Source organism: Neovison vison, chromosome 2, assembly GCF_020171115.1.
Source record: "Neovison vison isolate M4711 chromosome 2, ASM_NN_V1, whole genome shotgun sequence".
Classification (NCBI taxonomy): domain Eukaryota; kingdom Metazoa; phylum Chordata; class Mammalia; order Carnivora; family Mustelidae; genus Neogale; species Neogale vison.
The window spans coordinates 34,644,396-34,664,858 of NC_058092.1; the positions used below are offsets into that span (position 1 = coordinate 34,644,396).

General features: G+C 54.3%; 1 protein-coding gene across 6 annotated transcripts in view; it reads right to left on the bottom strand.

Annotated features, from left to right (window-relative positions):
• Window positions 1-20,463, bottom strand: part of ERI3 (ERI1 exoribonuclease family member 3) — a 126,290-nt gene that overhangs the window by 15,345 nt on the left and 90,482 nt on the right. For 5 of the 6 annotated variants that reach the window (XM_044238070.1, XM_044238066.1, XM_044238067.1 and 2 more), the window contains one exon: window positions 9,823-9,922. The exons of the other annotated variant lie outside the window; for it this stretch is intronic. In XM_044238070.1, the coding sequence (XP_044094005.1) occupies window positions 9,823-9,922 (100 nt within the window). The remainder of the gene's footprint in view (window positions 1-9,822; window positions 9,923-20,463) is intronic. 6 annotated transcript variants of the gene reach the window in all.

Here is a 20,463-nt window from a genome sequence, read left to right on the forward strand (position 1 = left end):
TCAAATGCATTACCTCCTTTCTCCTCATAGTAAGCCTGGGAGGTTGGAGTCACCATCAACCCCACTTTAAAGAAGAAGAGACAGAGGCCCAGAGTGGTGAATGACATATCCAGGACCACACAACCTGGAAGTGGTGAGTCTTGACCAGAACAAGGACATCCTGTTTCTAGGATCTAGGCCCCAGCACATCCATAGGTCTGCCCCTCTGTGGGCATTTCCCCAGAGATCCCTTGGTGGCTTCAGGGACCCTAGTTCTCAAGAATGATCCCCAAATGGCCCCACCTCATTTTTGAACCAAATGTAGCTCTGCCAGGGCAGAGGCTTCACTGTGCACATGGTCAGGGTTTGTAATTCTATTCAAAGTGGCCACTTTGAAAATCCATATGTCTCCAGGCTCCCTGTACATCACGGTGTCAAGTCCTGGATCAGAGGCATCCATCAGCACTTCCCGACGCCATGGTCTGTGTGCCCACACACCTCTTCCCACCCTGTGCCTGTCCTTGGCTCCCGGCCGCTCGGGCAGAACTAGCCGGCCCCGCGCAAAGGCTCACGCTGGCCTACCTGCTGGGCCCCACAGTACCCTTGCCTGCAGACAAGTCCGGCTGCTGGGCCCCACCCCTGCCCCAAATGCTGCCTCCGCCCTGCCTGCTTCTCCAATCTCTTGGAGCTAGGCAGCCAGCACGGAGGCAGCCTCGATAACTTGCTAACGTGCTGCCCATGCTGTTCTTAAAAATTTATGACTGTGCAACATGAAAAATCCGGCTGAGGAGCCATCATTAGCGGCGCTGCCTCCCTCCCCCACCAGAGCCGCCCTCGTAAATTGAGATTTATGGCTGCAGCAGGCGGGGCGGGGGCGTGTGCAGGCGGTGAGGATGTTGTGGGGGAGACAGGGAGACCGATGAGCCGGCGGTGGGGCCGGGGGCTCCCCCCTGCGGCAGCTCCAGCTTATCACAGTCTGCGGTGAGACCCGCGGAGAGCAAGGTCTTGGCTGGGGTGAAAGCCTGGCACAGGTGTTGGATTCCGCCTAGCCGCAGGACTGGACAAGGAGGGGCCTATCCCCTGCCAACACTGCCTCCTTCAGGTGGAGGACCAGATCCTGAGGTCCAGGTGCGGGGCAAAGGCCTCTCAGGAGGAAGAAAATTGGACCGAGGGAGGCAGCATCGTGCTTGCTAGAGTCACAAGGCCTGGGCCCCAGAGCCAGCTTCTCCAACCAGAAGCACATAGGTTGGCTGTGACTGTGGTAACCCCACAGAGAACTGGAGGGCAGACAGGGAGTGGGGAAGGAGGGTGCCAGCCTCTTCCCTGCTCCTCTTTTCTCTTGTAAGGAGGGCTGGAGGACAGCACCTTGGTGTGGGGTAAGGGTTGGGGAGGGCAAGCCCTAGACCCAGGCTGGGGCTGAAGAGGAGGTAATCCTGCAAGCCATTCCCCACTGAAAGCCCCCCAACACCGCTCCCCCCCCACAGACCCCTCCTATTACCTCCCCGCTGCCTCCTCCCCTGCTCACTTAGCCCTGTCAGCCAGGCCATTATGAAATTGGGGTTTCATTTACAGACTAATTAAACATTACAGCTTGTTCACAATTACAACGCGGGGATGAGGGAGTAACTAATTACGGAAGAAATGAGCTAACATTTATCTCTGCTCCCACCCTCCCTCTCCCCACTGCCCCCCCAATCTGGCTTCCTCCCACTCTCTGGTCAGTACCTGCTCTCTAGGTTTATTTCCTAGGATGGGGACTGGAAGGGCCCAGCTCCCACCCACCCCGGACACAGGATCTGACTATTGTTCCCAGACACTCTAGGGGGGGCTCAGCTCCAAGGACCCTGCTGCAGGAGACAGGGGTTTTGTGCAAGACCTTGGGTGTGATGAAAGTGAGGGTCCCTGTGATGGTATGTGTGACTATGACATGGGGGGAGGGTCGGAGAGACACTCTACTTCGATGTGTGAGTGTGACAGTACAGTGGGGCTGTGCGGCTCTATGTTGCTCTACCTTGCAGAGCAGGGTTTTGGTGTGACTGCTGCAGACAACTATTTGTGTGATGGGGCGTGCGTGTGAATGAACCACACCCTCACCCTCAAACCCCAGACAGAACAGACAAGAACTAGGTGGTTGCAGGAGGTGATGGTCAAAGCAGCCCTAGGCCCAAATCTCCACTGGGCAGCCCTATTCATTCCTGCCTCAGAAGCAAGAAAGGGAGCAAGGTTACCCTGTGCTGGGAGCTCAGCTCATCCCTGCCCTCAGGTTGGTCTTGGCCTCTGGCCAGATGCCCCCTGGGGCCCAAGAAGCCTCCTGGGGGCCTGGGGTGCCCCCTGTGGGCAGGAGTCCTGGGGTTTGGCTGGCCTGCCGCAGAGTTTAATAATAGTAACAGTGAGAGTAAGCGTTTCCATCCTTCCTGCCTTTGGGCAGAAGAAGAAAGGAAAGAGGAGGGAGAGGAGGGAGTGGAGGGAGCGGGCTGAAGGGAGGCTTTGAGGCCTCAGAACTCACATCAAACGGCCGGATCTGGGCCTAATTGTCTGACCCCTGCCCCTGCCTTCAATCAGCTCTGCGGCTCCCCGCCCGCCCCTCGCCTAACTAGCAGCCATGTTCTCCTCATTAGGACAAGCTCCCCTTGCACACGTGTCCCCGGACATGTCCCCAGCACTCTCGGCTTCCAACCCTGCCTGGTGGGAGGGTACAGTGGGGACCCAGTTTTGGAGGGGCCCCTGGGACAGCTCTACCCTCCGCCACCACAGCTGCCTGGACCGAGATGCTCAGCCCCTCTTCTTGAGCTGCAGGGGCCTCGATGCCACATGCGGTGACATATCCTGGGGCTGGCTCAGCTGCTGGGTGCGTTCTGTCCTCTGTGCGTCCTTCTTGCTACAGACCGACTGTCTCAGACACACTGCTCCTGAGGGCGGCATGTGTTTGAATCCTGTCCCTTTTGGTCTGGTTCAGCCCGGCAGGGGTTCTGGTCTGGGTCAGGGTCTGTGTTCAGAGGCTGGGAGCGGAAGGAACGTGTCTGCCCACTCTACAAGGGTGGCTCCCTTCCACAGGCCCAGGCATGCTGATTTGTGGAGTGTCTGGGTCTGCTGCCACAGCAGGGAAGCCACAGAACTTGGTGGTTTCGAGCTCTGGCCTTAGATACATGCTTAAATTCTGGCTCTCCCACATCCCTGCTCTGCTGCCTGGGGTGAACGGGAACCTTCCTGAGCTCCAGTGTGCTCACGTATGCTAGCGCGGACAGCCCTTAGCTCACAGGGTTTGGGAATGAGATGACAGCTGGGAACTCCTCTGTACTATATCAGGGGCTCAGTAAATGTGGGGTACCGGTGTTGGAAGGCGATTTAGATCAAGTTGCCCCATCTACAGGCCAAAGCCCCACCCAGGTGGGGTCTGGGCCCTGGTCACAAGGTGTCAAGGAGGAACTGTGGGCAAGGGGCTAATACCAGGGTTAGAAGCACCCGATGCTGGAAGCTTGGGGGCAGGGATGTCACACAGAGGCTTCAGGTGGCAAGGTCAGGGCCCAGTTTAAGGACTGTTGGGGGGCATTAGGTCAGCTAAGTGGGTCTGGGGCTGGTCCACGAGGCCTGGCCCCACCCAGGAGTACTGAGAGCCTGGGAGGAGGCACGCCGTGAACACCACCAGAATGAAGGCGGTCTGGCTACACATGGCACTCATTTCCAGGGTACCAGACCTGGATGCAATCAGGGGAGGGGCTGGCCTGGTCTGGGCCCTGACATTGTCTCTCACCTTAAACCTGTGGTAATGACTTGCAAATATTGATGAAAACGCAAACTAGAGAGATTGTGTTTTTCGGGGAGTGAAGGTGGGGAGCGGGGATAAGGAGGAAAATAAACTGAAATGAAGTCCAGTTATCTCCCATCTGTGGCTGCTCCTAATCCCCCAGCCCAAAGGAATCCAATGCAGCCCCTTATCTGCCCTGTCAATCACTCCATCACCGCCCAGTGCTCAGTGGGCACCACACACCCTCACACACACTCAAACACATGCTCACACATGCACATACACGCACACACTCACTCCACCGACTCTTGCTCCAACACTCCCACCCACCCCCAGCCCATTACTCCTCTGAGTAGGAGCCGCCAGCACGCAGGTCCTGCCAGATGGATGCAATTTGCATAATATCAGCAGCGGAGGCTGCAAGATCACCAGGGGTCAGGGCGCTGACATCCCCGCACAGTCTATCTGCAAGTGCTAATTTGGCCGGCATTGATCTGTCTTTCTGATTTCTTTGTCATTTACGTGTGCGACGGTTTGACAGGAGATACAGAGAGAGACAAGGGGAGGCCAGGCCGGGCCGGGGCTAGGAAGGTAGGGAAACAAAGATTATACTTCCCAGTGCATCACACACACACAACACATACACACATATACCAGAACCTTCCCCCCATCCATCCAGCAGTCCACTTGTCCATCTGTCCAGCCATTTTTCCACCTGTGGTTGCTACTGAAGACCAGAGCCTGGTGTTTGGCAAGGACCCATTCCTCAGACGTCCCCGGGGCTCTGAAGGCACCAGCTCAGGAAGGAAGGAGTACCCCTCCAGGGGGGACACTGCCTCCAGGCAGGCCAGTGGAGCCCATCGATGCCTAGAGAGCTATCCCTTCCCATAGCCACCCATCCCCAGCTGCTCATTTTCTCTGGGCCACACCAGAAACAAGTAGACGAAGTGGGGATTGGGGGTGGAGCCAAGGAAGCACATACTCAAGCTCTCTCTGCCCCCTCCTGAACCCAACCTGAAGACGGCCAAAGTGGAGGGACTCGGGGGTGGCCTGAGCAGCACCTTTCTGCCTCTCTGGGATAGCCAGGGAGAGGGCTACTAGGTCCGCAGGGGCCTTATATCAATACTCACCACCCTCAGGTCTTCCAAAGCCCAGACTGGTTTTTAGCTGATTCTGAAGGCCCTTAGCTCAGCCAGAAAGCCTTAGATCAGACCAGATCTAAATGTTACCCGCTCAACCCTCGGCCACTGTCCCCACATTCTTCCGTGCCTTGGGAGAAGGGTGCCCCATAGGGACGGGGCACTGCCTGGATAGATGTCAATGGTAAGGGGGAGGGGAAGGTAAGACCGCAACTTTGGAAAGAAAGAACCCACTGCACAGAAGTGAACATGGTCACTCTGTCAAGGGAGGAAGAGGGGCCTGAGCCTTCCAAGGGTGAAAACCCCCTCCCTGACAGCCACAGTGGCTCTGTCTTGGCCCCACCTCCTTTCCCTTGCCGATGGCAGCAGAGCAGGGTGATCAGAAGGAACTCCCTGCTGGGCAAGAGGGGGGCTGGCGTTTGGTGTGTGCTAATCCCGGGCCTGAGGTCTTCAGAGGGACCTGGGGAACTTCAAGGAGGGGAAAGCAAAGCTGTACTGTAGACGAGCTCATTAGCCAGCACCCCCACACCCCCACGAGGAGGAGGGCGGGCGGCCCAGGGAGCGTGGCGGCAGAGGCGGCAGAGAAAAGGCTGTCACTGTCCTTTCTTCCTTTTGGTACAAGCATCTCCCTGAGCCGACGATTCTCCTGCAGTGACACCTCTCACGGGAGCTAATGAGATCCGTGTCACAGAGCTAATGCGCTCTGACTGGACTCTTGATAGACACCCTACTCCTTCAGGGGAGACCACAGGCCAGTACTGCCCCCCTGGGGCCAGGTTCCCACCTTGCCTCCTGCCAGCCCAGCTCTTTTTGCCAAACCACGCTGGGCAACGACCTCCTCAGAGTGCACTTGGTGTCTGGCTGTTCCTCCTTACCATGAGCCTCAGAGGGACCCTCCTCGGGCCCTGAGCAGAGGAGCTAAGGAACCAGGGCAGGACCACCCAGTCGGCATCAGGATGTTTCCAGTTACTCTCCTAGTCGGCTGAAATCAGTAGTCTGTGGGGCCTCCATGTCCCCAAAACAGGTGAGATTTTACTGACGTTTCCTGTGCAGATTTCTGGGACCTGCTGTTAGAGATTTCAAGTATGGAGGGCCTGAATATCACCTCTGACAAACTGTGAGTGCGGCCCAAGGATGTATTTTGTACATGCACACTGGGAAGTCCAGACTAGATTCCCAGAAGAGGTGGCCCCTGGAAAACGGGCAGGATTTTCCTGGTCAATGAGGTGGAGAGCAAACAAATCAGAGTAAGAACTGTCAGAGCCAGAAAGAGGTCAGAAGCCAAGAGTTGCCGGGCTCTGGCTCTGAGGGCAACTGTAGCAGGCGTGAAAGGGTGGCAATGCCTCCTTTCCTTTCTTCCTTGACAAGGCTTTGTCAAGGCCTGTCTGTTCACACTGATTGAGGAAAATGAGGGAAGTGAGCCTGTGTTCTTCCTCATGTCTCTGTTGGTAGCACAAAGCCCAACACCAAAAAGGTGCCTCCTAGTTCAGCACAGCAGTAAGAACATAGAACCTGCACTCAGATGGACCTGGGTTTGAGCCCTGCTCTTCAATTCAACCAGCTGTGACCTCAACTTCCTAGTCTATAAAACGGGAATGCTAATGCCTGCCTTCCATAAAACTGATGTGAAAATTACATTAGTTAATAAAGAGCACCCCCCCAAATACTTGCTGACTCTTTGCAGAAACACGGGAAGCACTGCACAGCGCTCCGAAGCCACCTGCGGAGGCCGCCCTGCCCCGAAGCCTTTGGTCCACAGCAAGGGTGCAGACTGAGTCCGCGGACTGCCAGGCGTCAGCAGTCCCCCACATGTGGTCCCTCTTCACCCACACCCCGCTCTACACCACGCTGTTCATGGGGCTCACAAGGCCAAATCCACCAACCAAGAAGGACATGTCCCTCTCCTGACTCAGAGGCCATGCAGACAGCCCCTGACAACCCTGTCTGCCTGGAGCTCCACCACCTCTCCCTCCGCAGCCAGGGCCAACTGGACCTGTGCTGACGACTGTACCTGAGCTCCGTGGGGGCAGGGCACTCTGACATCCTCACCAATACACCTATCACGGCTCTTGACACATATAACAGGTGCAAGGTAAACATTCACTGATGGGTCTTCTGCCTCCATTCCCACAGCTCCTGCTGGCTCTGAATTAACCATCGCCTCCATGAACCTTACAAAACCACCCCCTCTGCAGTTTCTTCTTGCTAGTCCTCCCCGTGAAACCTCTCAGACTGCTCGAATTGCAGCCCAACTCTGACCAGGCCACTGCTCTTCCAGGATGCCCCCCGGCTCCCCTGCAAACAGTTCAGCCATGCACATTCATCCCAGCGGGCCCTCTCCCCTTCTATAGCCTACCGTCCAGCCCCAGGCTGGCCGCCCAAACCTCTAGCATGCCTGCCCCTTGCTCTCTCAGCACCACGAAACCGGACACTCAGCCCACCCAGGTAGGCCCACAAACTGCCCCTGCCACCCATACCTTAGAAAGAGGCCCAAGTAGGTCCTAGGATCATCAGTGATTTGCACACAGAGAAACTGTCTACCCACCCCCACACTGCATCATGGGAGAGCCAAGCGGATCCCAGAGATGGCTAAGCTGTGGGATCTGTGGAACCCTTGGCCCCCATCACCAATGCCGCCCCACCCAATATGCATACCACTCCCCCCTTCAGGCTGGCAGCTCCTCACGCAGTTAATTAGCACTATGTCACTGAGGACCAGCCTGAGTGGCCAGTGACAGGAGCTGACCCTTGACCCCAGGGCTGGGAAACAGTCCACATCAAACTCTTACAGCGCGACCCTTTTAGCACGCACAGTAACTCGGGGCACCGCCAGCTGAAGCTCATTAAAGCTGTCTCTTTGGCGCGAGGGCCATTAACCTCACTGCTCAAAACCAAGGCCTCCCCTCCCCGCCTCTCCCAGCCCAATTAATGCCCTGCATCCTCCCTCCCCTCCAAACACCCTCACCCACACCTCGGAGCCAGCTGGGAGCTGGCAGGGCAGCCCTCTGTGCTCAGAGATACAAAGACCCAGTGTAAGGAACCCCACAGGCCCTGGGGAGACCACGGTGCTGGCAGGGCAATGGGGGAGGGGGAGCTGCTTGAGCACCTACTGTGTGCCGGGCCAGACACAGCACAGCCCTTTAGACAGGCAGCTTCACAGAACCTCCCCAACAGCCCTGAGAGGCACCGCACTGTCCCTTGTCTGAGGTCACAGGGCTCTGGGTGGCAGAGCCAGAACTACTCCTAGTTCCACTTGTAACTTGTAACTGTGGGCTGCCCCCTGTGGCCCAGCCAGGTGGAAAAACCTTCTTCCCTAGAGATGGAACACCTCAGGAGTCCTAACAGAGAGGGAGGAGGAAGCTCTTCCTCTCACAGACACACCCTGGGGCACATCCGCAGACACAGGGCACCTAGCTCAAGGCCGACCCAGCCCCATGATCCCTCTAGCAGCGAGACTCAGCTACTGGCAGTGCGTGCTGACTCCTGATCATCCTGCAAGGGTCTCCTGACTCAGAAGTCTTTCTTCTCTAGGAAACTCCCTGCTGAGCTCCCACACATATGACCTTGCTAGGTTTGGGGTCTCCTCCAGGTTGTATGGGATAACTCCTATGGAAGGGAATAGCAGCTGCTGTGGGGTACCCCTAATTCCTTAGAGCTGTTGACTGATTCCTCTTTCCCCCCACCCTGAATCCCAGAGGGGCCTTGGGGTATCCCAACAAGAATGATACACGGCATCCCTGAAGTCAGTGAGATGTACATAAATTAGCAGAAGTCACTTTGGCCCCTGAAGACAGGGGAATCCTCCCTTGGGACAGCCTAGGTGCTCCTATTACAGCCCTTAGTATCCAGTTCAGTCTCCATCTCATCCTAGGATGTGACCTCCTTGAGGACAAGCGTCTCCACTCAGCATGCCCAGCACCCCCTAGGTACCAGTGATTTCCGTGCAAAGGATGAAGGGCTAGTTTGTGACAGGTGACTAGGTCCTTTTGGTGTATGTTGCTGGTGCCTTCTGCCACCATAGCTCCCTACAGGTACACAGGTTATGAATATACCACCTCCCAGAAGTACCACCCCCCGCCCCTGCTCCTCCCCACAGGAACAAAAGCCTGTGCTTGTCAAGTACCCCGCTTGAAAGCATTTGCATGATGTGTGCTCACACACAGAAAATCAGATACACAGAAATGAACAGACACACTTTCGGGTGGATACACATACAGGTTGATGGTCGCTTCCATATACAGACCAATGCCCTCAGGAAAATCAACCCAGATATATCATTACACTCACTCACACCCCCGCCCAATACTGATATATCCGAAGTTAGCAGATCCTCCAATGCCTAGAACCACAGCCACTCCAGCCCCCTCTAAGCAGGGATCCCTCTGAGGATGCACCCCCGCCTGGTACCCCAAGTGGCCCCTCCCAACCCAGGCACCGCTCAATGGAGGCTGCTGCTCCTGCGGGGGAGTCAATACCCTGTGGACGGAGCCATCGGTCAGAAGGACCCCGACTAATTAAAAGCTGGTGAGGTTTAAATAATTCATCTCCTTAACTCCCATTGATCGCCCAGTTTAGTAGCCACAGACTTGAAACAATATTAAACAGCCTCCTCTAGCTCCACGGGGGTGGGGAAGCTGACATGTGCCCACCCCTCTGAGGACATCACCCACCAGAGATGCAGGCAGGTTTGGGGACATCTTTCCCTGAATCCAAGGCCACCTGTGACCCACCCAAAGCCCAGACCCCAATCTCCTCCTAAACAGTGTTTTGAGAGATCTTTTCCAGTGGTCTGGTTCCATTTTCCGGTACACCACCCTCCTTCCCCACTCCCCCCAGCTATAGAAAGCACCCTGTTAGAGCACACGATGAGCCACAGAACCCCTCTGTGTGCCAGGGGACTGGGGCATGCGGGCAGGGGGCTGACTGAGCTGCCAGGGGGGTATATGTGCAGGGACTGACCAATGCCGCTGTGGGGCCGGCCTATGTGTTGAAGGCTGAGGCCCTTGTTCATGTCTAGAAGTCCATTCTTGGGCCAGCAGCCCATGGCGAAGCTGTAAGCCTGGAAGACAGGAGGCAAGAATGGTTAACAGAGGCCCTGACCCCCAGGACTCACCACCTCCACCCTCCAGCCAAATCTTCCCCCTAAGGGCTTACTCTCATTATGTCATTTCATGAGAGTCTCTGCACTAGGTCCCATTTCCACCAGGGCCCCCACCAGAAAATCCCTTCCTCTTTCAGGGGTCCTTTTGTCCTAGGCATCTCCCCATCAGAGACCTCCAGCCCCCAACGGATACCCCCTTGCCAGGCTCCTCTAGAGAGCTCCCATTTACTAAGACCCTCCTTCCCAGGACCATCGTGTCATCAGGGCACCCCCTTCACCAGGCAGCCCTGTTAGATAACCCTCCTAGGGTACCCAGCACTGTGCTGGGTCCCTCTCCACAGTACTGCTGGTCACAAAGCCTGGTGTCAGGAAGTACTTGGAGACCAACATATGCAAACTGCACTCTGTATAGGAAAACTGAAGCAGGAGGGGGCTGACCACCTGCCCTTGGTCTGTTTGCTTTAGACCGAGAGGCAGGCCAGGCTGTAGAAGCCTGAATGCCATGCGTGGACTCAACAGAGGAGGGCTAAGGTCACCTGGTCGACTCAAGCAGCTGTGAGGGGAACACATGAAGAGAGAGAGTGTGTGTGTGTGTGTGTGTGTGTGTGCGCGTGCACACCAGAATGTGTGTGTGGTAGGGGGAACAGATCTCTGCTGAAGGTCAAGTGCTCACTTATGCATATTCAAAGCGGCCACCCATCGATCTGTACTTAATTGTTTTCCTGGGGTTGGGGAAGGAAGTGCTGGGGGCATCGATCTGCTCAGGCCCCTAGCACTTCATTGCCCCCCTCCATCCCCTGCTCGCGCCACCTGGCCGCCACCAACCTCCATGGTGAGGGGGGGCGGTACATGGCAGGACGAGGGATGGCACTTTTCTTTCACAATCCCTTACAGGCACAACAGACTTGACATCACAGATGAGGAAACTGAGGCCCAGAAAGAAGAGAATTGCAAGGGTCAGAATGCTATTAAGTGGCCTAGTGTGAACTGAATTCCTGCTCCACCTGCTAGCGAAGTCCTGGGCTTCTACCAGGGGGCTTGTGTAGCTGGCTGGCCTTCAGACATTACCCATCCCCTCACCTTTTAAGTCCTGGAACCCAGGCTTCCCTGCTCCCAGTGGCAGGAAGCATATGGGATGTGGTCAACAGGAGTGTCGCCTGGGGGAGTTCCCAGAAGCTCAGTGCGGAGACCACAAGGCGAACTAAGGGCACTGCGGTGTCCCCACACACGCCCGGGCCTGGAGGTCCCCATCCCACTAGAGACTCCCTCACAGCAAGGAGGGCCTAACATGGGGTCAAAAACCAAAGACAGGAAGCTGGACACAGAGTCCGTGCTGAGGCCAAGGGGCTGGTACCCTTCTTTCCCAGCTACAGGAACCAAGCCCTGGTCCTGAGAGTCCTTCAACCTGAGCGCCCTCTGGAGCCGCTTTCCTTGACCACAGAGGTACCAGCCACAATTCAACGTCCCAGCCAACCCTTCCACACCTTCCCAGGCAACAGCTGGACCCCCAAATCAGGGGCTGAGTGTGAGGCTCAAGGGCAGGGGAGAGAACACTGGCTTGTGGCCAGGGCAGAGCCGGGGGAAGGCAGGCAGTGAGGGAAGTAGCCGGTGGGTGGTGCACAGTTGGATGAGCTGCTGAGCCTGGTCAGGGCCATGGCTGGAGCGCAGTGGGCCAGAGAGCAGTGGCGGGCCGGCTTTCAAGTACTTTAAAATCACTTACAAAGGCCGGATTAAACGATCAGAAATTCCATTTAATAGGACAAATAAAGAAATAACAATCTACCCTATCAGCCTGGAGAAGGCGAGCTGGATGGGTTTTTTTCCCCCTCTAAAAAGGAAAAAGGGAAGGAAGGGGGAAAAAAGAAGGATAATGTGTGTTTACTCAAGCAAAGAAAAAAATATTTAAGTGATGTCGGGGAGAAGATTGCAGTAACTAGTGAAGAATAACATCGTCTACTTTGCTGTCAAATCACACCCGAATTTCAGTAATAGATTCTCGGCTGACACTCAATTCAATTCGAAGGTGATCCTGCTTTATCCCAGCCCATCAAATATTAAACACTTGCATTAGCAGGTGCTGCCGCTTCCCGGCTTAAAGCGGCGGGCGGGCAGCGGGCTGCGGAGGCCCCTCTGCTCTGTTCGCGGCTTGGGGACAGGGCAGCTCCGTTATCTGCCCGTCACCCCGGGTCTTATCGCAGCTCAGCGGGAAGACCACTTCAGATAACGCTTGCCCCGACGCGTCACAGTGATTAGATTATTATAATAATTATGACTCCCCAAGATCTCCCCTAGACTGGGACATGTGGAAGGGGGGTGGCAGACCGGCCTGAGCCTGGCTGGACGAGGGCAAGCCGAAAACCCGGGCAGGGAAGCAGAGGTAACAGGCGAGGCAGCGGCCCCGGTCCCTCCTGACGGATGCCTTTCAGGAAGGGCAGCCTAGCTTGTCAGAGCGAGGGCGAGATGAATTGGCGTCTCCAGCGTGGCCGCGGGTATCACGCGCACAGTTTCATACTCCCAGATAAGGCATGATAACCAATTGCTGCCGTGACATGGCCTCATCCAGTACTTCCTCAGGGGGGCACAGGCGGGAGGAAGGGGGCAGCACGTGCACATGGGTCTGCCAAGCTCCTAATAAGAGGGATTTAATTTTTACAAATGCTGCTTCCAGCGGGGCCTTCACATATCAGCCAAAGTCCAAAATGATATTAAAAACGGTTAATTAAAACTGCTCTCCTTCAGCCTGGGCTCTCCCCCTGCTGCCCCTGCTGAGAACCCTGGCATGTCTCCCCCAGGTACTGTCACACACCCTGCAGAGCTGTACCTTCAGAAGTGACCACCAGCCTCAAGGAACCCCCACAGGCACAGTCCCAGGGCACAGTCTCACAAGCTCCCTCCAACTCCTGCCATCTGAGGTACCCCTCAGCCACAGCCAGCAGATGCGAAAGCCACCCAGAGAACACAGGGTCCTTCAGCAATCTGTGTTCCTACTCGTGTGGTCTGGATCCTCACACCTGCTACCCTTCTACACCTGTACCCACATGCCCACCAGCCCCAGCACTCACTTCTAAAGTCTCTCGCTGCCAGATACATAGACCCTCAAGTGCGCACACCCGCACAGGAACCAAACTCTCCCTTGGGTTACTTGGTGCATCCTTCCACTCCCCACTCCCTCCGGACATCCTCCCCAAGATTACATCCAGCTGTGAATCTGAGCAGAGCCTTCCCAGGAGCCCCACTCAGGACAAGGGGATGTGGGTTGTGTCTCGGAGATTCTGACTGAGAAGTCAAGGCTGGGACCTATGGAACCAGGAGAACAGGAGAATCAGGGAGGCTATCCCCTGCGGCTGCCCACAGGGGCACTGGAGAGAAGCAGGCCTGTGTGAGGTTGGAAGCAGCTAGGAAAACTTCCTGGAGGGAGTGGTAGTGGAGGGCTGGGCAGGGGTTTGACAGCACTCCAGGCAGGAGACACAGCAAGGACAAAGGAGAATGGCAGGAGCAGGCTTGGTGAGAGCACAGACCAGGGCTTGGGTGTGGCTGGGGCTGCCCACAAGGACAGAAAGAGCCCCATCTTCAGGTGCTGCCTCCCAGCTCTGTGTTCCAATGGCAACACTGGCATCAATCAAGGGACCCTATTACTTGTCCATCCTCTTTTTTCCGCCTGCTCCTTTTCCCTGCTCCCTCCTTCTCTCCTGCCAGCCTGCAAGGACCTAGGAGTTTTCTGACCTCAGTCAGCAAGGGGTGGGAAAATGTTTTAAGAGCTCTCACCAAGAGCCTGTGCCCAAGCCCCTTTTCCATACTGGTTCCAAATTCTTGGGGTGCCACTTCCCCAGCTGCCCCTCTCCTGGCCACCAGGACCCACCTGCCCAGCTGTGGCTTCCTGGCCAAAGAGTGGGGCAGGTGGAGCTGGGGTGAAAGATGCTGGGTCTACCAAACCACCCCACCGCAGCCCTGTGCCAGACAGGCACACACACTTCCCATCCCCTGGGCTGCTGTAATTTCCATGCGCAGGGAAGCAGGTGCCGAGCTGCTCCCGGCTGGCTCTTCTCTCTCGCGGCTCTGCCCGCCTTGGCTGCTGCCCCATTAGCTTAGTGGCCAGCCATCTGCGACGGGCCTGCCGCGCAGCCCTGCTGTAGGCGCGGCGGGTGGCCCCCTGTGTAACAGGGAGCTTTGCCATTAGCGCCTTTAATATTCTGACACCTCAGCACAGCCTGCTATTACATGCAAACGCTGATCGCCCTGTGAAATTACATTGCTGGGCCCGCGAAATGGAATCGTGTATAATCAGCCTCCTCCATGCACTGTCAGTCCCATCACAAACACGGCGCCCGGCGGCTTACGGGGGCTTAGCAGCTGCGACAAGTGTATTGGGTTTAATAGATGAAGTAGCCCTCATCGGCAGCAGCATCAGATCCTTCAAAGAGGAAGGAAGAGGCATCGATGGCTGCGAGGGTGCCTCTGCCCACCCATTCACTACCTGCCAGGGCCCTGAAGGGGGGTGGCCACTGAGTGGGCAGGGCAGTGGCGGGGTTAGAACCCAGCTCAGACTGCACACAGAAGCACAGGCGGCTCTGTAACTTCCGGAAAACCCAGAGCTTCCAAGCTGCAACCAGCACGTGGGACCTACCCAGCTTCCTCATGATGGGGGGAGGAGCAGGCCTTTAACCAGACCTCTGGGTGACATGTCACCTGGTGGACCCAAGGCTGATGGGTCATTTCCCAAGATGAGGAAGCCAATCAAATCACCTGCCATTCCCACGAACACCCAACAGATGAAGCTGTAAGGGGGATGCTCTGGACGATGGGAAAGAGAAAACCTGACAGACACAACTACTACTTAAGTCCTTATCTAATTGGCCAGCACTTCTCTAGCTGGTGAACCAAGTACCAAGGACAGAGGTAAACACAAGGGTGGCAGACCCAGCAGCCCAGCCTCGGAGAAAGGCAGTGTGGTTGGGCTCAGGAGTCAGACAAGCATGAATTCAGTTCCCAGTCTGCCAGTTATTAGCACTGTCACTTGGGAGGAGTTACCAAATGTCTCTGAGCCTCAGTCCCCTATACTATAACATGGGAGGACAGTTCTTTCTCCGGGTATACCTGAGGTCACTCAGAACATCCACTCCCAGATATTCTTGGTGCTGTCACCTGAAATGCCTTTGAGAATGCGGTTCCCTCTCCCTTTCCTGGGCTCAGGCAAGCACCAGTTGTGGCAGACTGTGTTTTCCAGGGATGGCTGCAACACCATCTCCCACCTCATATGCTCTTCTTCCAGTGTGACTTTGACTCCCCTGTTATCAAGAGAGGGAGTCTATGCCCCTCTCTTTGAAACAGCGTAGGCTGTTGGGACTATTTCAACTAGCAGAGTAATGCAGAAGTAATGCTATGTGACTTCAAGGCGATTTCAGAAATAGAGGAGGCAGCTTCCTCCTCATTCACTGGAACACTTGCTGGGGAGCCCTGTGCGGCTCTGTACATAGCCAGGGCAGCCATCTTGTGAGGAAGCCCACACTAGTCTGTGCAGAGACCACATACAGAAGCCATGAGAATAGGCAAGGAAAGAGAGCTGCCCGCAGCCAGCTCCCAGCTGATCCAATCACACCCTGTGCCAGCTCCAAGGACCAACTACAAATGAATGAGAGAAGCTGAGCCAGAACCTATTTACTGAGCCCCTCCTAAATTCCTGACCCATAGAAACCATGAGATAAAATCAGACAGCTATTGTGTTAAGTCACTAAATTTGGGGGTGACTATTTATGTAGCAATACTAGCTAGAAAACCAGTACCTACGTAATTCTGGATATACTCTGCCAATACCCCTTCAACTTCTTGCTGCTTTGAGACTATTCCTCCCCTCCCTCTGGGACTCCATTCCAGATCATCATCATACTGGGTAACTTTAGTATCTACAGGACAGCCCAGCCATGAACCTGGCCTTTCAGTTTCTCAACTTCTGTGTTCTAATGACCTTCTCCTCTACCTATTTCAGCCATCCATAGGGAGTGGGTGCTTGAAGTGGTAGATCCCAGGGCTCCAGGCCTGGTAGACAGAGGATCAAGACCAGAAGGGAATGGACAGACTAGGAAAAGAGCAAGAGAAGGTACAGAAGCTGGCAGGATAGGAGGATGGGGGTCAGAGTGGAATCTGTCATTGTAAGATTTCTGAGGGAGAGCAGTTCTGGTTGATAACAAGGCCCCAGGATCTACCAGTTCAAGCACCCACTTCACGGTCTTCAAGCCCCCTGCCCACTTATCCAAGTACACCTTCCCTGAGAAAACCCAATGGTGACTCCATTTCTCCACACTTGTACCTGAGCTAAACGATGCCAGAAAGTTACTCTGATGCATAGAAAGTGGCCACAGTGGGTCCAAGATCACAAACTGAGCAATTCTCAGTGGTATGCAACACTCCTACTCTTCTCTGACTTTCACAAAGCTCATAAAAGCTGTGGCGCAGAACTCTTTCAACTGCATGCCCCTCGTCTACAGATGCGTCTGTACCCTTCCCTACCTGCTCCTCCATCAATGCTGTTGCAACAGAAGGGACACCTCGCTTCTTGTCTAAGGCCAATCTGGTACTTGTGCTTGACCTCTCACCCTTCTCCTGCCTGCTTGGTCCTCCTCCATCTGGGATCCCCTTTCTTTCTAATCTTTAACCTCCCCCCTCTCTGCTGGTTCCTTACCACTAGCATTCTAGCAAATGCCTGAATCTCTATCAACTTTATAGAATTTGTGTCTCAGGTTCCTCTTTATAAAATGGGGGTAATAACAGTTTCTATCACATAGAACTGATGGGAGGATTAAATGAATTATTATGTGTAAAATGTTTAAAACAATGCCCAGCCCTCTTAAATTTATGTCACTATTAGATTATTATTTTTAAAGCCCTCCATTTACTCCAGGTCCCCACCTGGCAACTGACTGTTTTCCTGTTAATAACCAAACTTCTCGAGGTTATCTCCACTCGCCTCCACTTACCTCCCCTGTTGCTCCTTCACCCCTGCAGTCTGCCTTCTGGCCTGACCAGTGTCATTCAGCTCCTGCTAAAGCCAACAGTCCTCCTCACGCTGCCCACACCTAGGGACGGTTTCAGAGCTTTGCTGTCCCCGCCTCTCTGTGGCCTGCTTCAGCTTTTACACTCTTCTTTGGTTCTCTTTGAGTTCTCTTACCTCTCTGCCCCGCCACTTTCCTCATACTCTCCCTGTAGTCCCCTCTGCGTGCAGACCATCCTCCTCATACCCTCAGGTCTTCTCGCTTCCTGTCTTTGTCTACACTCTACCTACCTACCCTCTCTCCGAATGACTTTTTCAACTTCCTGTCTTCCAACTCTCCACCTTCCAAATCGATACTCTTTGCCACTACTTGAGTAAAAACACATATTTTCTATTGCCTACCTGACATTTCTACCTGGATTTCAGCCAGGTACTTCATTCTCAAACAAAAAACCCCAAACTAAAAAAACCTGTTCCAACATCTCCTCTCCCAAGTTATCCTTCTCTTGGGTTCCCAAATCCCAGTGAAAGCCATTATCATTTCTGTGGTCTATCAGAAGTCCTTTTTCTTCTTTACTGCACCCTGAGTCCTGGGATTGCTGTTTCATGCCTCCAAGACTTGACTTGAGCAATTCCTTCAGCCTGCCTAGAATGCCCCTGGGCCTTCTCCCACTTTTTGTCCTAGTAAACACGTATTCTTCTGTATTCTTCTTTCACCGCTGACTCAAAGTCTTTACCAAGTCCTCCTTGACTTGTCCCTTCTTTAAACCCATCCACACTCTGAAGAGCATCTGTAACACCAGATTTGTTCATATAACTGTTACCCCACAACGGTGCTGGGAGATTCTGAAGGTCAGGGGTTGGCTCTGCTATTTCTCCATATGGTCTTCATCGAGGGGAAGGGAAAGTAAGACCTCTCTTTGGGCCTAATTTTGCCAAACAGGAAAGCCTGGTTTTCAGAGTTGCTGCTCCTGTTGACCCTATCTGGTCTCTTTCGAGAACCACTGCTGTTCTTGCCCAGCAGACTAGCAATGCCCCCATAGCCAACCTTAGAACTGGGGGCTCGGCTGTCTGTGTTAGGAGAGAGGGGGAGACTGTTCCTGTCCCTCCTTCTCTTTTTCTGAGCTCTTTGGCTTTACGGGTAGCTCCTACTCCATTCCCGTTACCCAGCAGAGCAGCAAGAGGATGGACATTCACATCAGCTGACACATCCCATCCTCTCTAGGTCTGGTGGATAGTATGTCCACAGTGTTCCCTGGTCAGGGGTCCCAGAGCTGTCGCCGCCTCTGTCCATCCCATCAACAGACCTTGAGTGGGATGATTATTGTCTCTGTGTACTTAATCTTCCTCCACACGGCCCACAGCAGGACGGCTGCCTCCAGCGAGCTGGACCACCACTACAGCAAAGGCTGGGGCTGCAGCACTGGGAGGACAGCTGCCAACTTAGCTGGATCCCATGAGGGTCCTGAGTCTATTTTCAGGTGGAGTAATCCAGAGCCTTTGCTTCACTGCTGAGTCAGAGGGGACTTGGGGACACCGAGGTTTCTGAGGTGAGAACCAGATAAGGAGCTCCTGAGCCACGCTGCCTGAGCCCCCACAGAAGAGGCTGGCCTCTCTGGGGCCCCACACGCACTGTCACAGAGTCAAAGGCAGCAGGTCTCAGCCAGCTGCCCAGGGTGAGAGCTACCTTGTGAATTTTCTTTGTTTTCATTACAATTTCCTCTCCCATTGCTTCTTTTTAGCCAGCCCTCTCCTCCCCGGGGTGCTGGGGATTGAATGAAACACCACCCCCGGCTCCAATAAGTGTATTTCAATTACATCTGTCACTGCATAACGATATAATGATATATCATGTGATATTAAATCCATGGTAATCATATCAGGGATTTTTTTTAATCGTGCACTAATCGCATTATTACATCTCTATAATTAACAACAGGAGGTATGGAAATTCAGTTAAGGCAGAAGGCTCAATGTACTCCCCTCACCCCATCCATGCCCTAGCTTCCCCAGATTAGGGCCCGATTAGGAGCTGGGAACTGCAGGGCACCAACATGATGGGCCAAAGCTTCCACCTCCCAGTGCCTTGGCCATGGGCAGAGCCTTTAGCATCCAGGGCTGGCAGAGATAGGACAGACTGAGACCAGGAGCATCTTGCAGACGCTCAGAAAAGAGCCTGGGGTGGAGGCCACACAGAGAGGCCCAGTGATGAGGCTCAGCTGGGCCTTCTAGACCTCCTGTTCCTGCATCACCAAATCTTCTCCATGGGGAGGGGTGTTACCTTTCCTTCCAACCAGCAAGGTTCTCAAAGGTGCTTGCAAGGCACAAGGCAAATTCCTGCCTCATGGTCTCCTAGATCAGAATTCCTCTTGCTACTGCTACATACATTCCCTCTCTCTGACCTGGCCCACTGTGGTGGCAGCTCTTAATATCACCAGGTCCAGCAGCTGTGATGTCGCTACCTCTTGGTCCTAAAATCCCTGAGCTGAAAAACCAAATTTGCCCTGGGTCCATTCCTCCCCAATTCTTTCTCTGAAGCCTGTCCCTTCATATTGCATGACAAGTGGGGTTTTTGATAACCACTGGGGTTGTTCCCCCATCCCCCAGAATGGTCCAGGTTCTTACGTCCTCCCACCCAGACCTATATGGAGAGGGGAGGGGCCTGGGACTACAGCTTGAACTATGTCAAATGACCCTGTCTCTCCCACCTTCCTCCCCCCCTTCCTGATACTGAGCTGTTAGGGCTAATCCCCTCAGGGGTGTCAGAACCAGTCTGCAAAGCAGAATTCTGTGTTTCAAGTCCAAAGCTTTGAACTTGGCATGTAACTAGTCCTCAGTGAGGGGCAGGCATTTTGCTAAGTTTGACTCTCAGAAGTTGGACAGGCCTGAAGATAAAAGAGAAAAATCATGTCCTTTTTCCTAATAAAAAGGAGACACTAATAGCAGTCAGCACTTAGGCAAAGCACTTTAAGTTTCTAAAGTGCTTTCCAAATTAAAATATAATCCTTTATTGAGCATGTGACACCACCACCACGACCACCAACCCCTCACACACGAAAGCATGTGCCTGCTTGCACATAGCACGTACACCTTCGCTTTCCTTCTCCCTGGGAAAAATGAAAAAAAGGGTGTTCAAAACCTTCACCTCAGAGCTCTCTGCATCTTCATTGGCTTGCTCATATAACACACACTTACTGAGCAATGACCACGTGCCAAGCTCTGTGCTAGGTGCTGGAGACACAAAGATCAAGTGGACTAAGCCACTGCCTTCAAGGAGTGTCCAAGTTAGAAGAAGAAACACAGAAATTTACATGCAGTGGTAGGGGGAGCTTAGATCCTGTAACAAGAGGCAGAAACCCTAACCAGGCCTGGAGGGAAATCAGCTAGAAGACTGATGTGGCCTTCCGTAGGACATCCAAGGCAGGGTGCCTAGAGAAGGTGGACATGGTGGACATGTGGGCCTAGAGCTCAGTTCAGAGGTCTGAGCTGAGACAAGAAAGTTCTAAGAATGTGT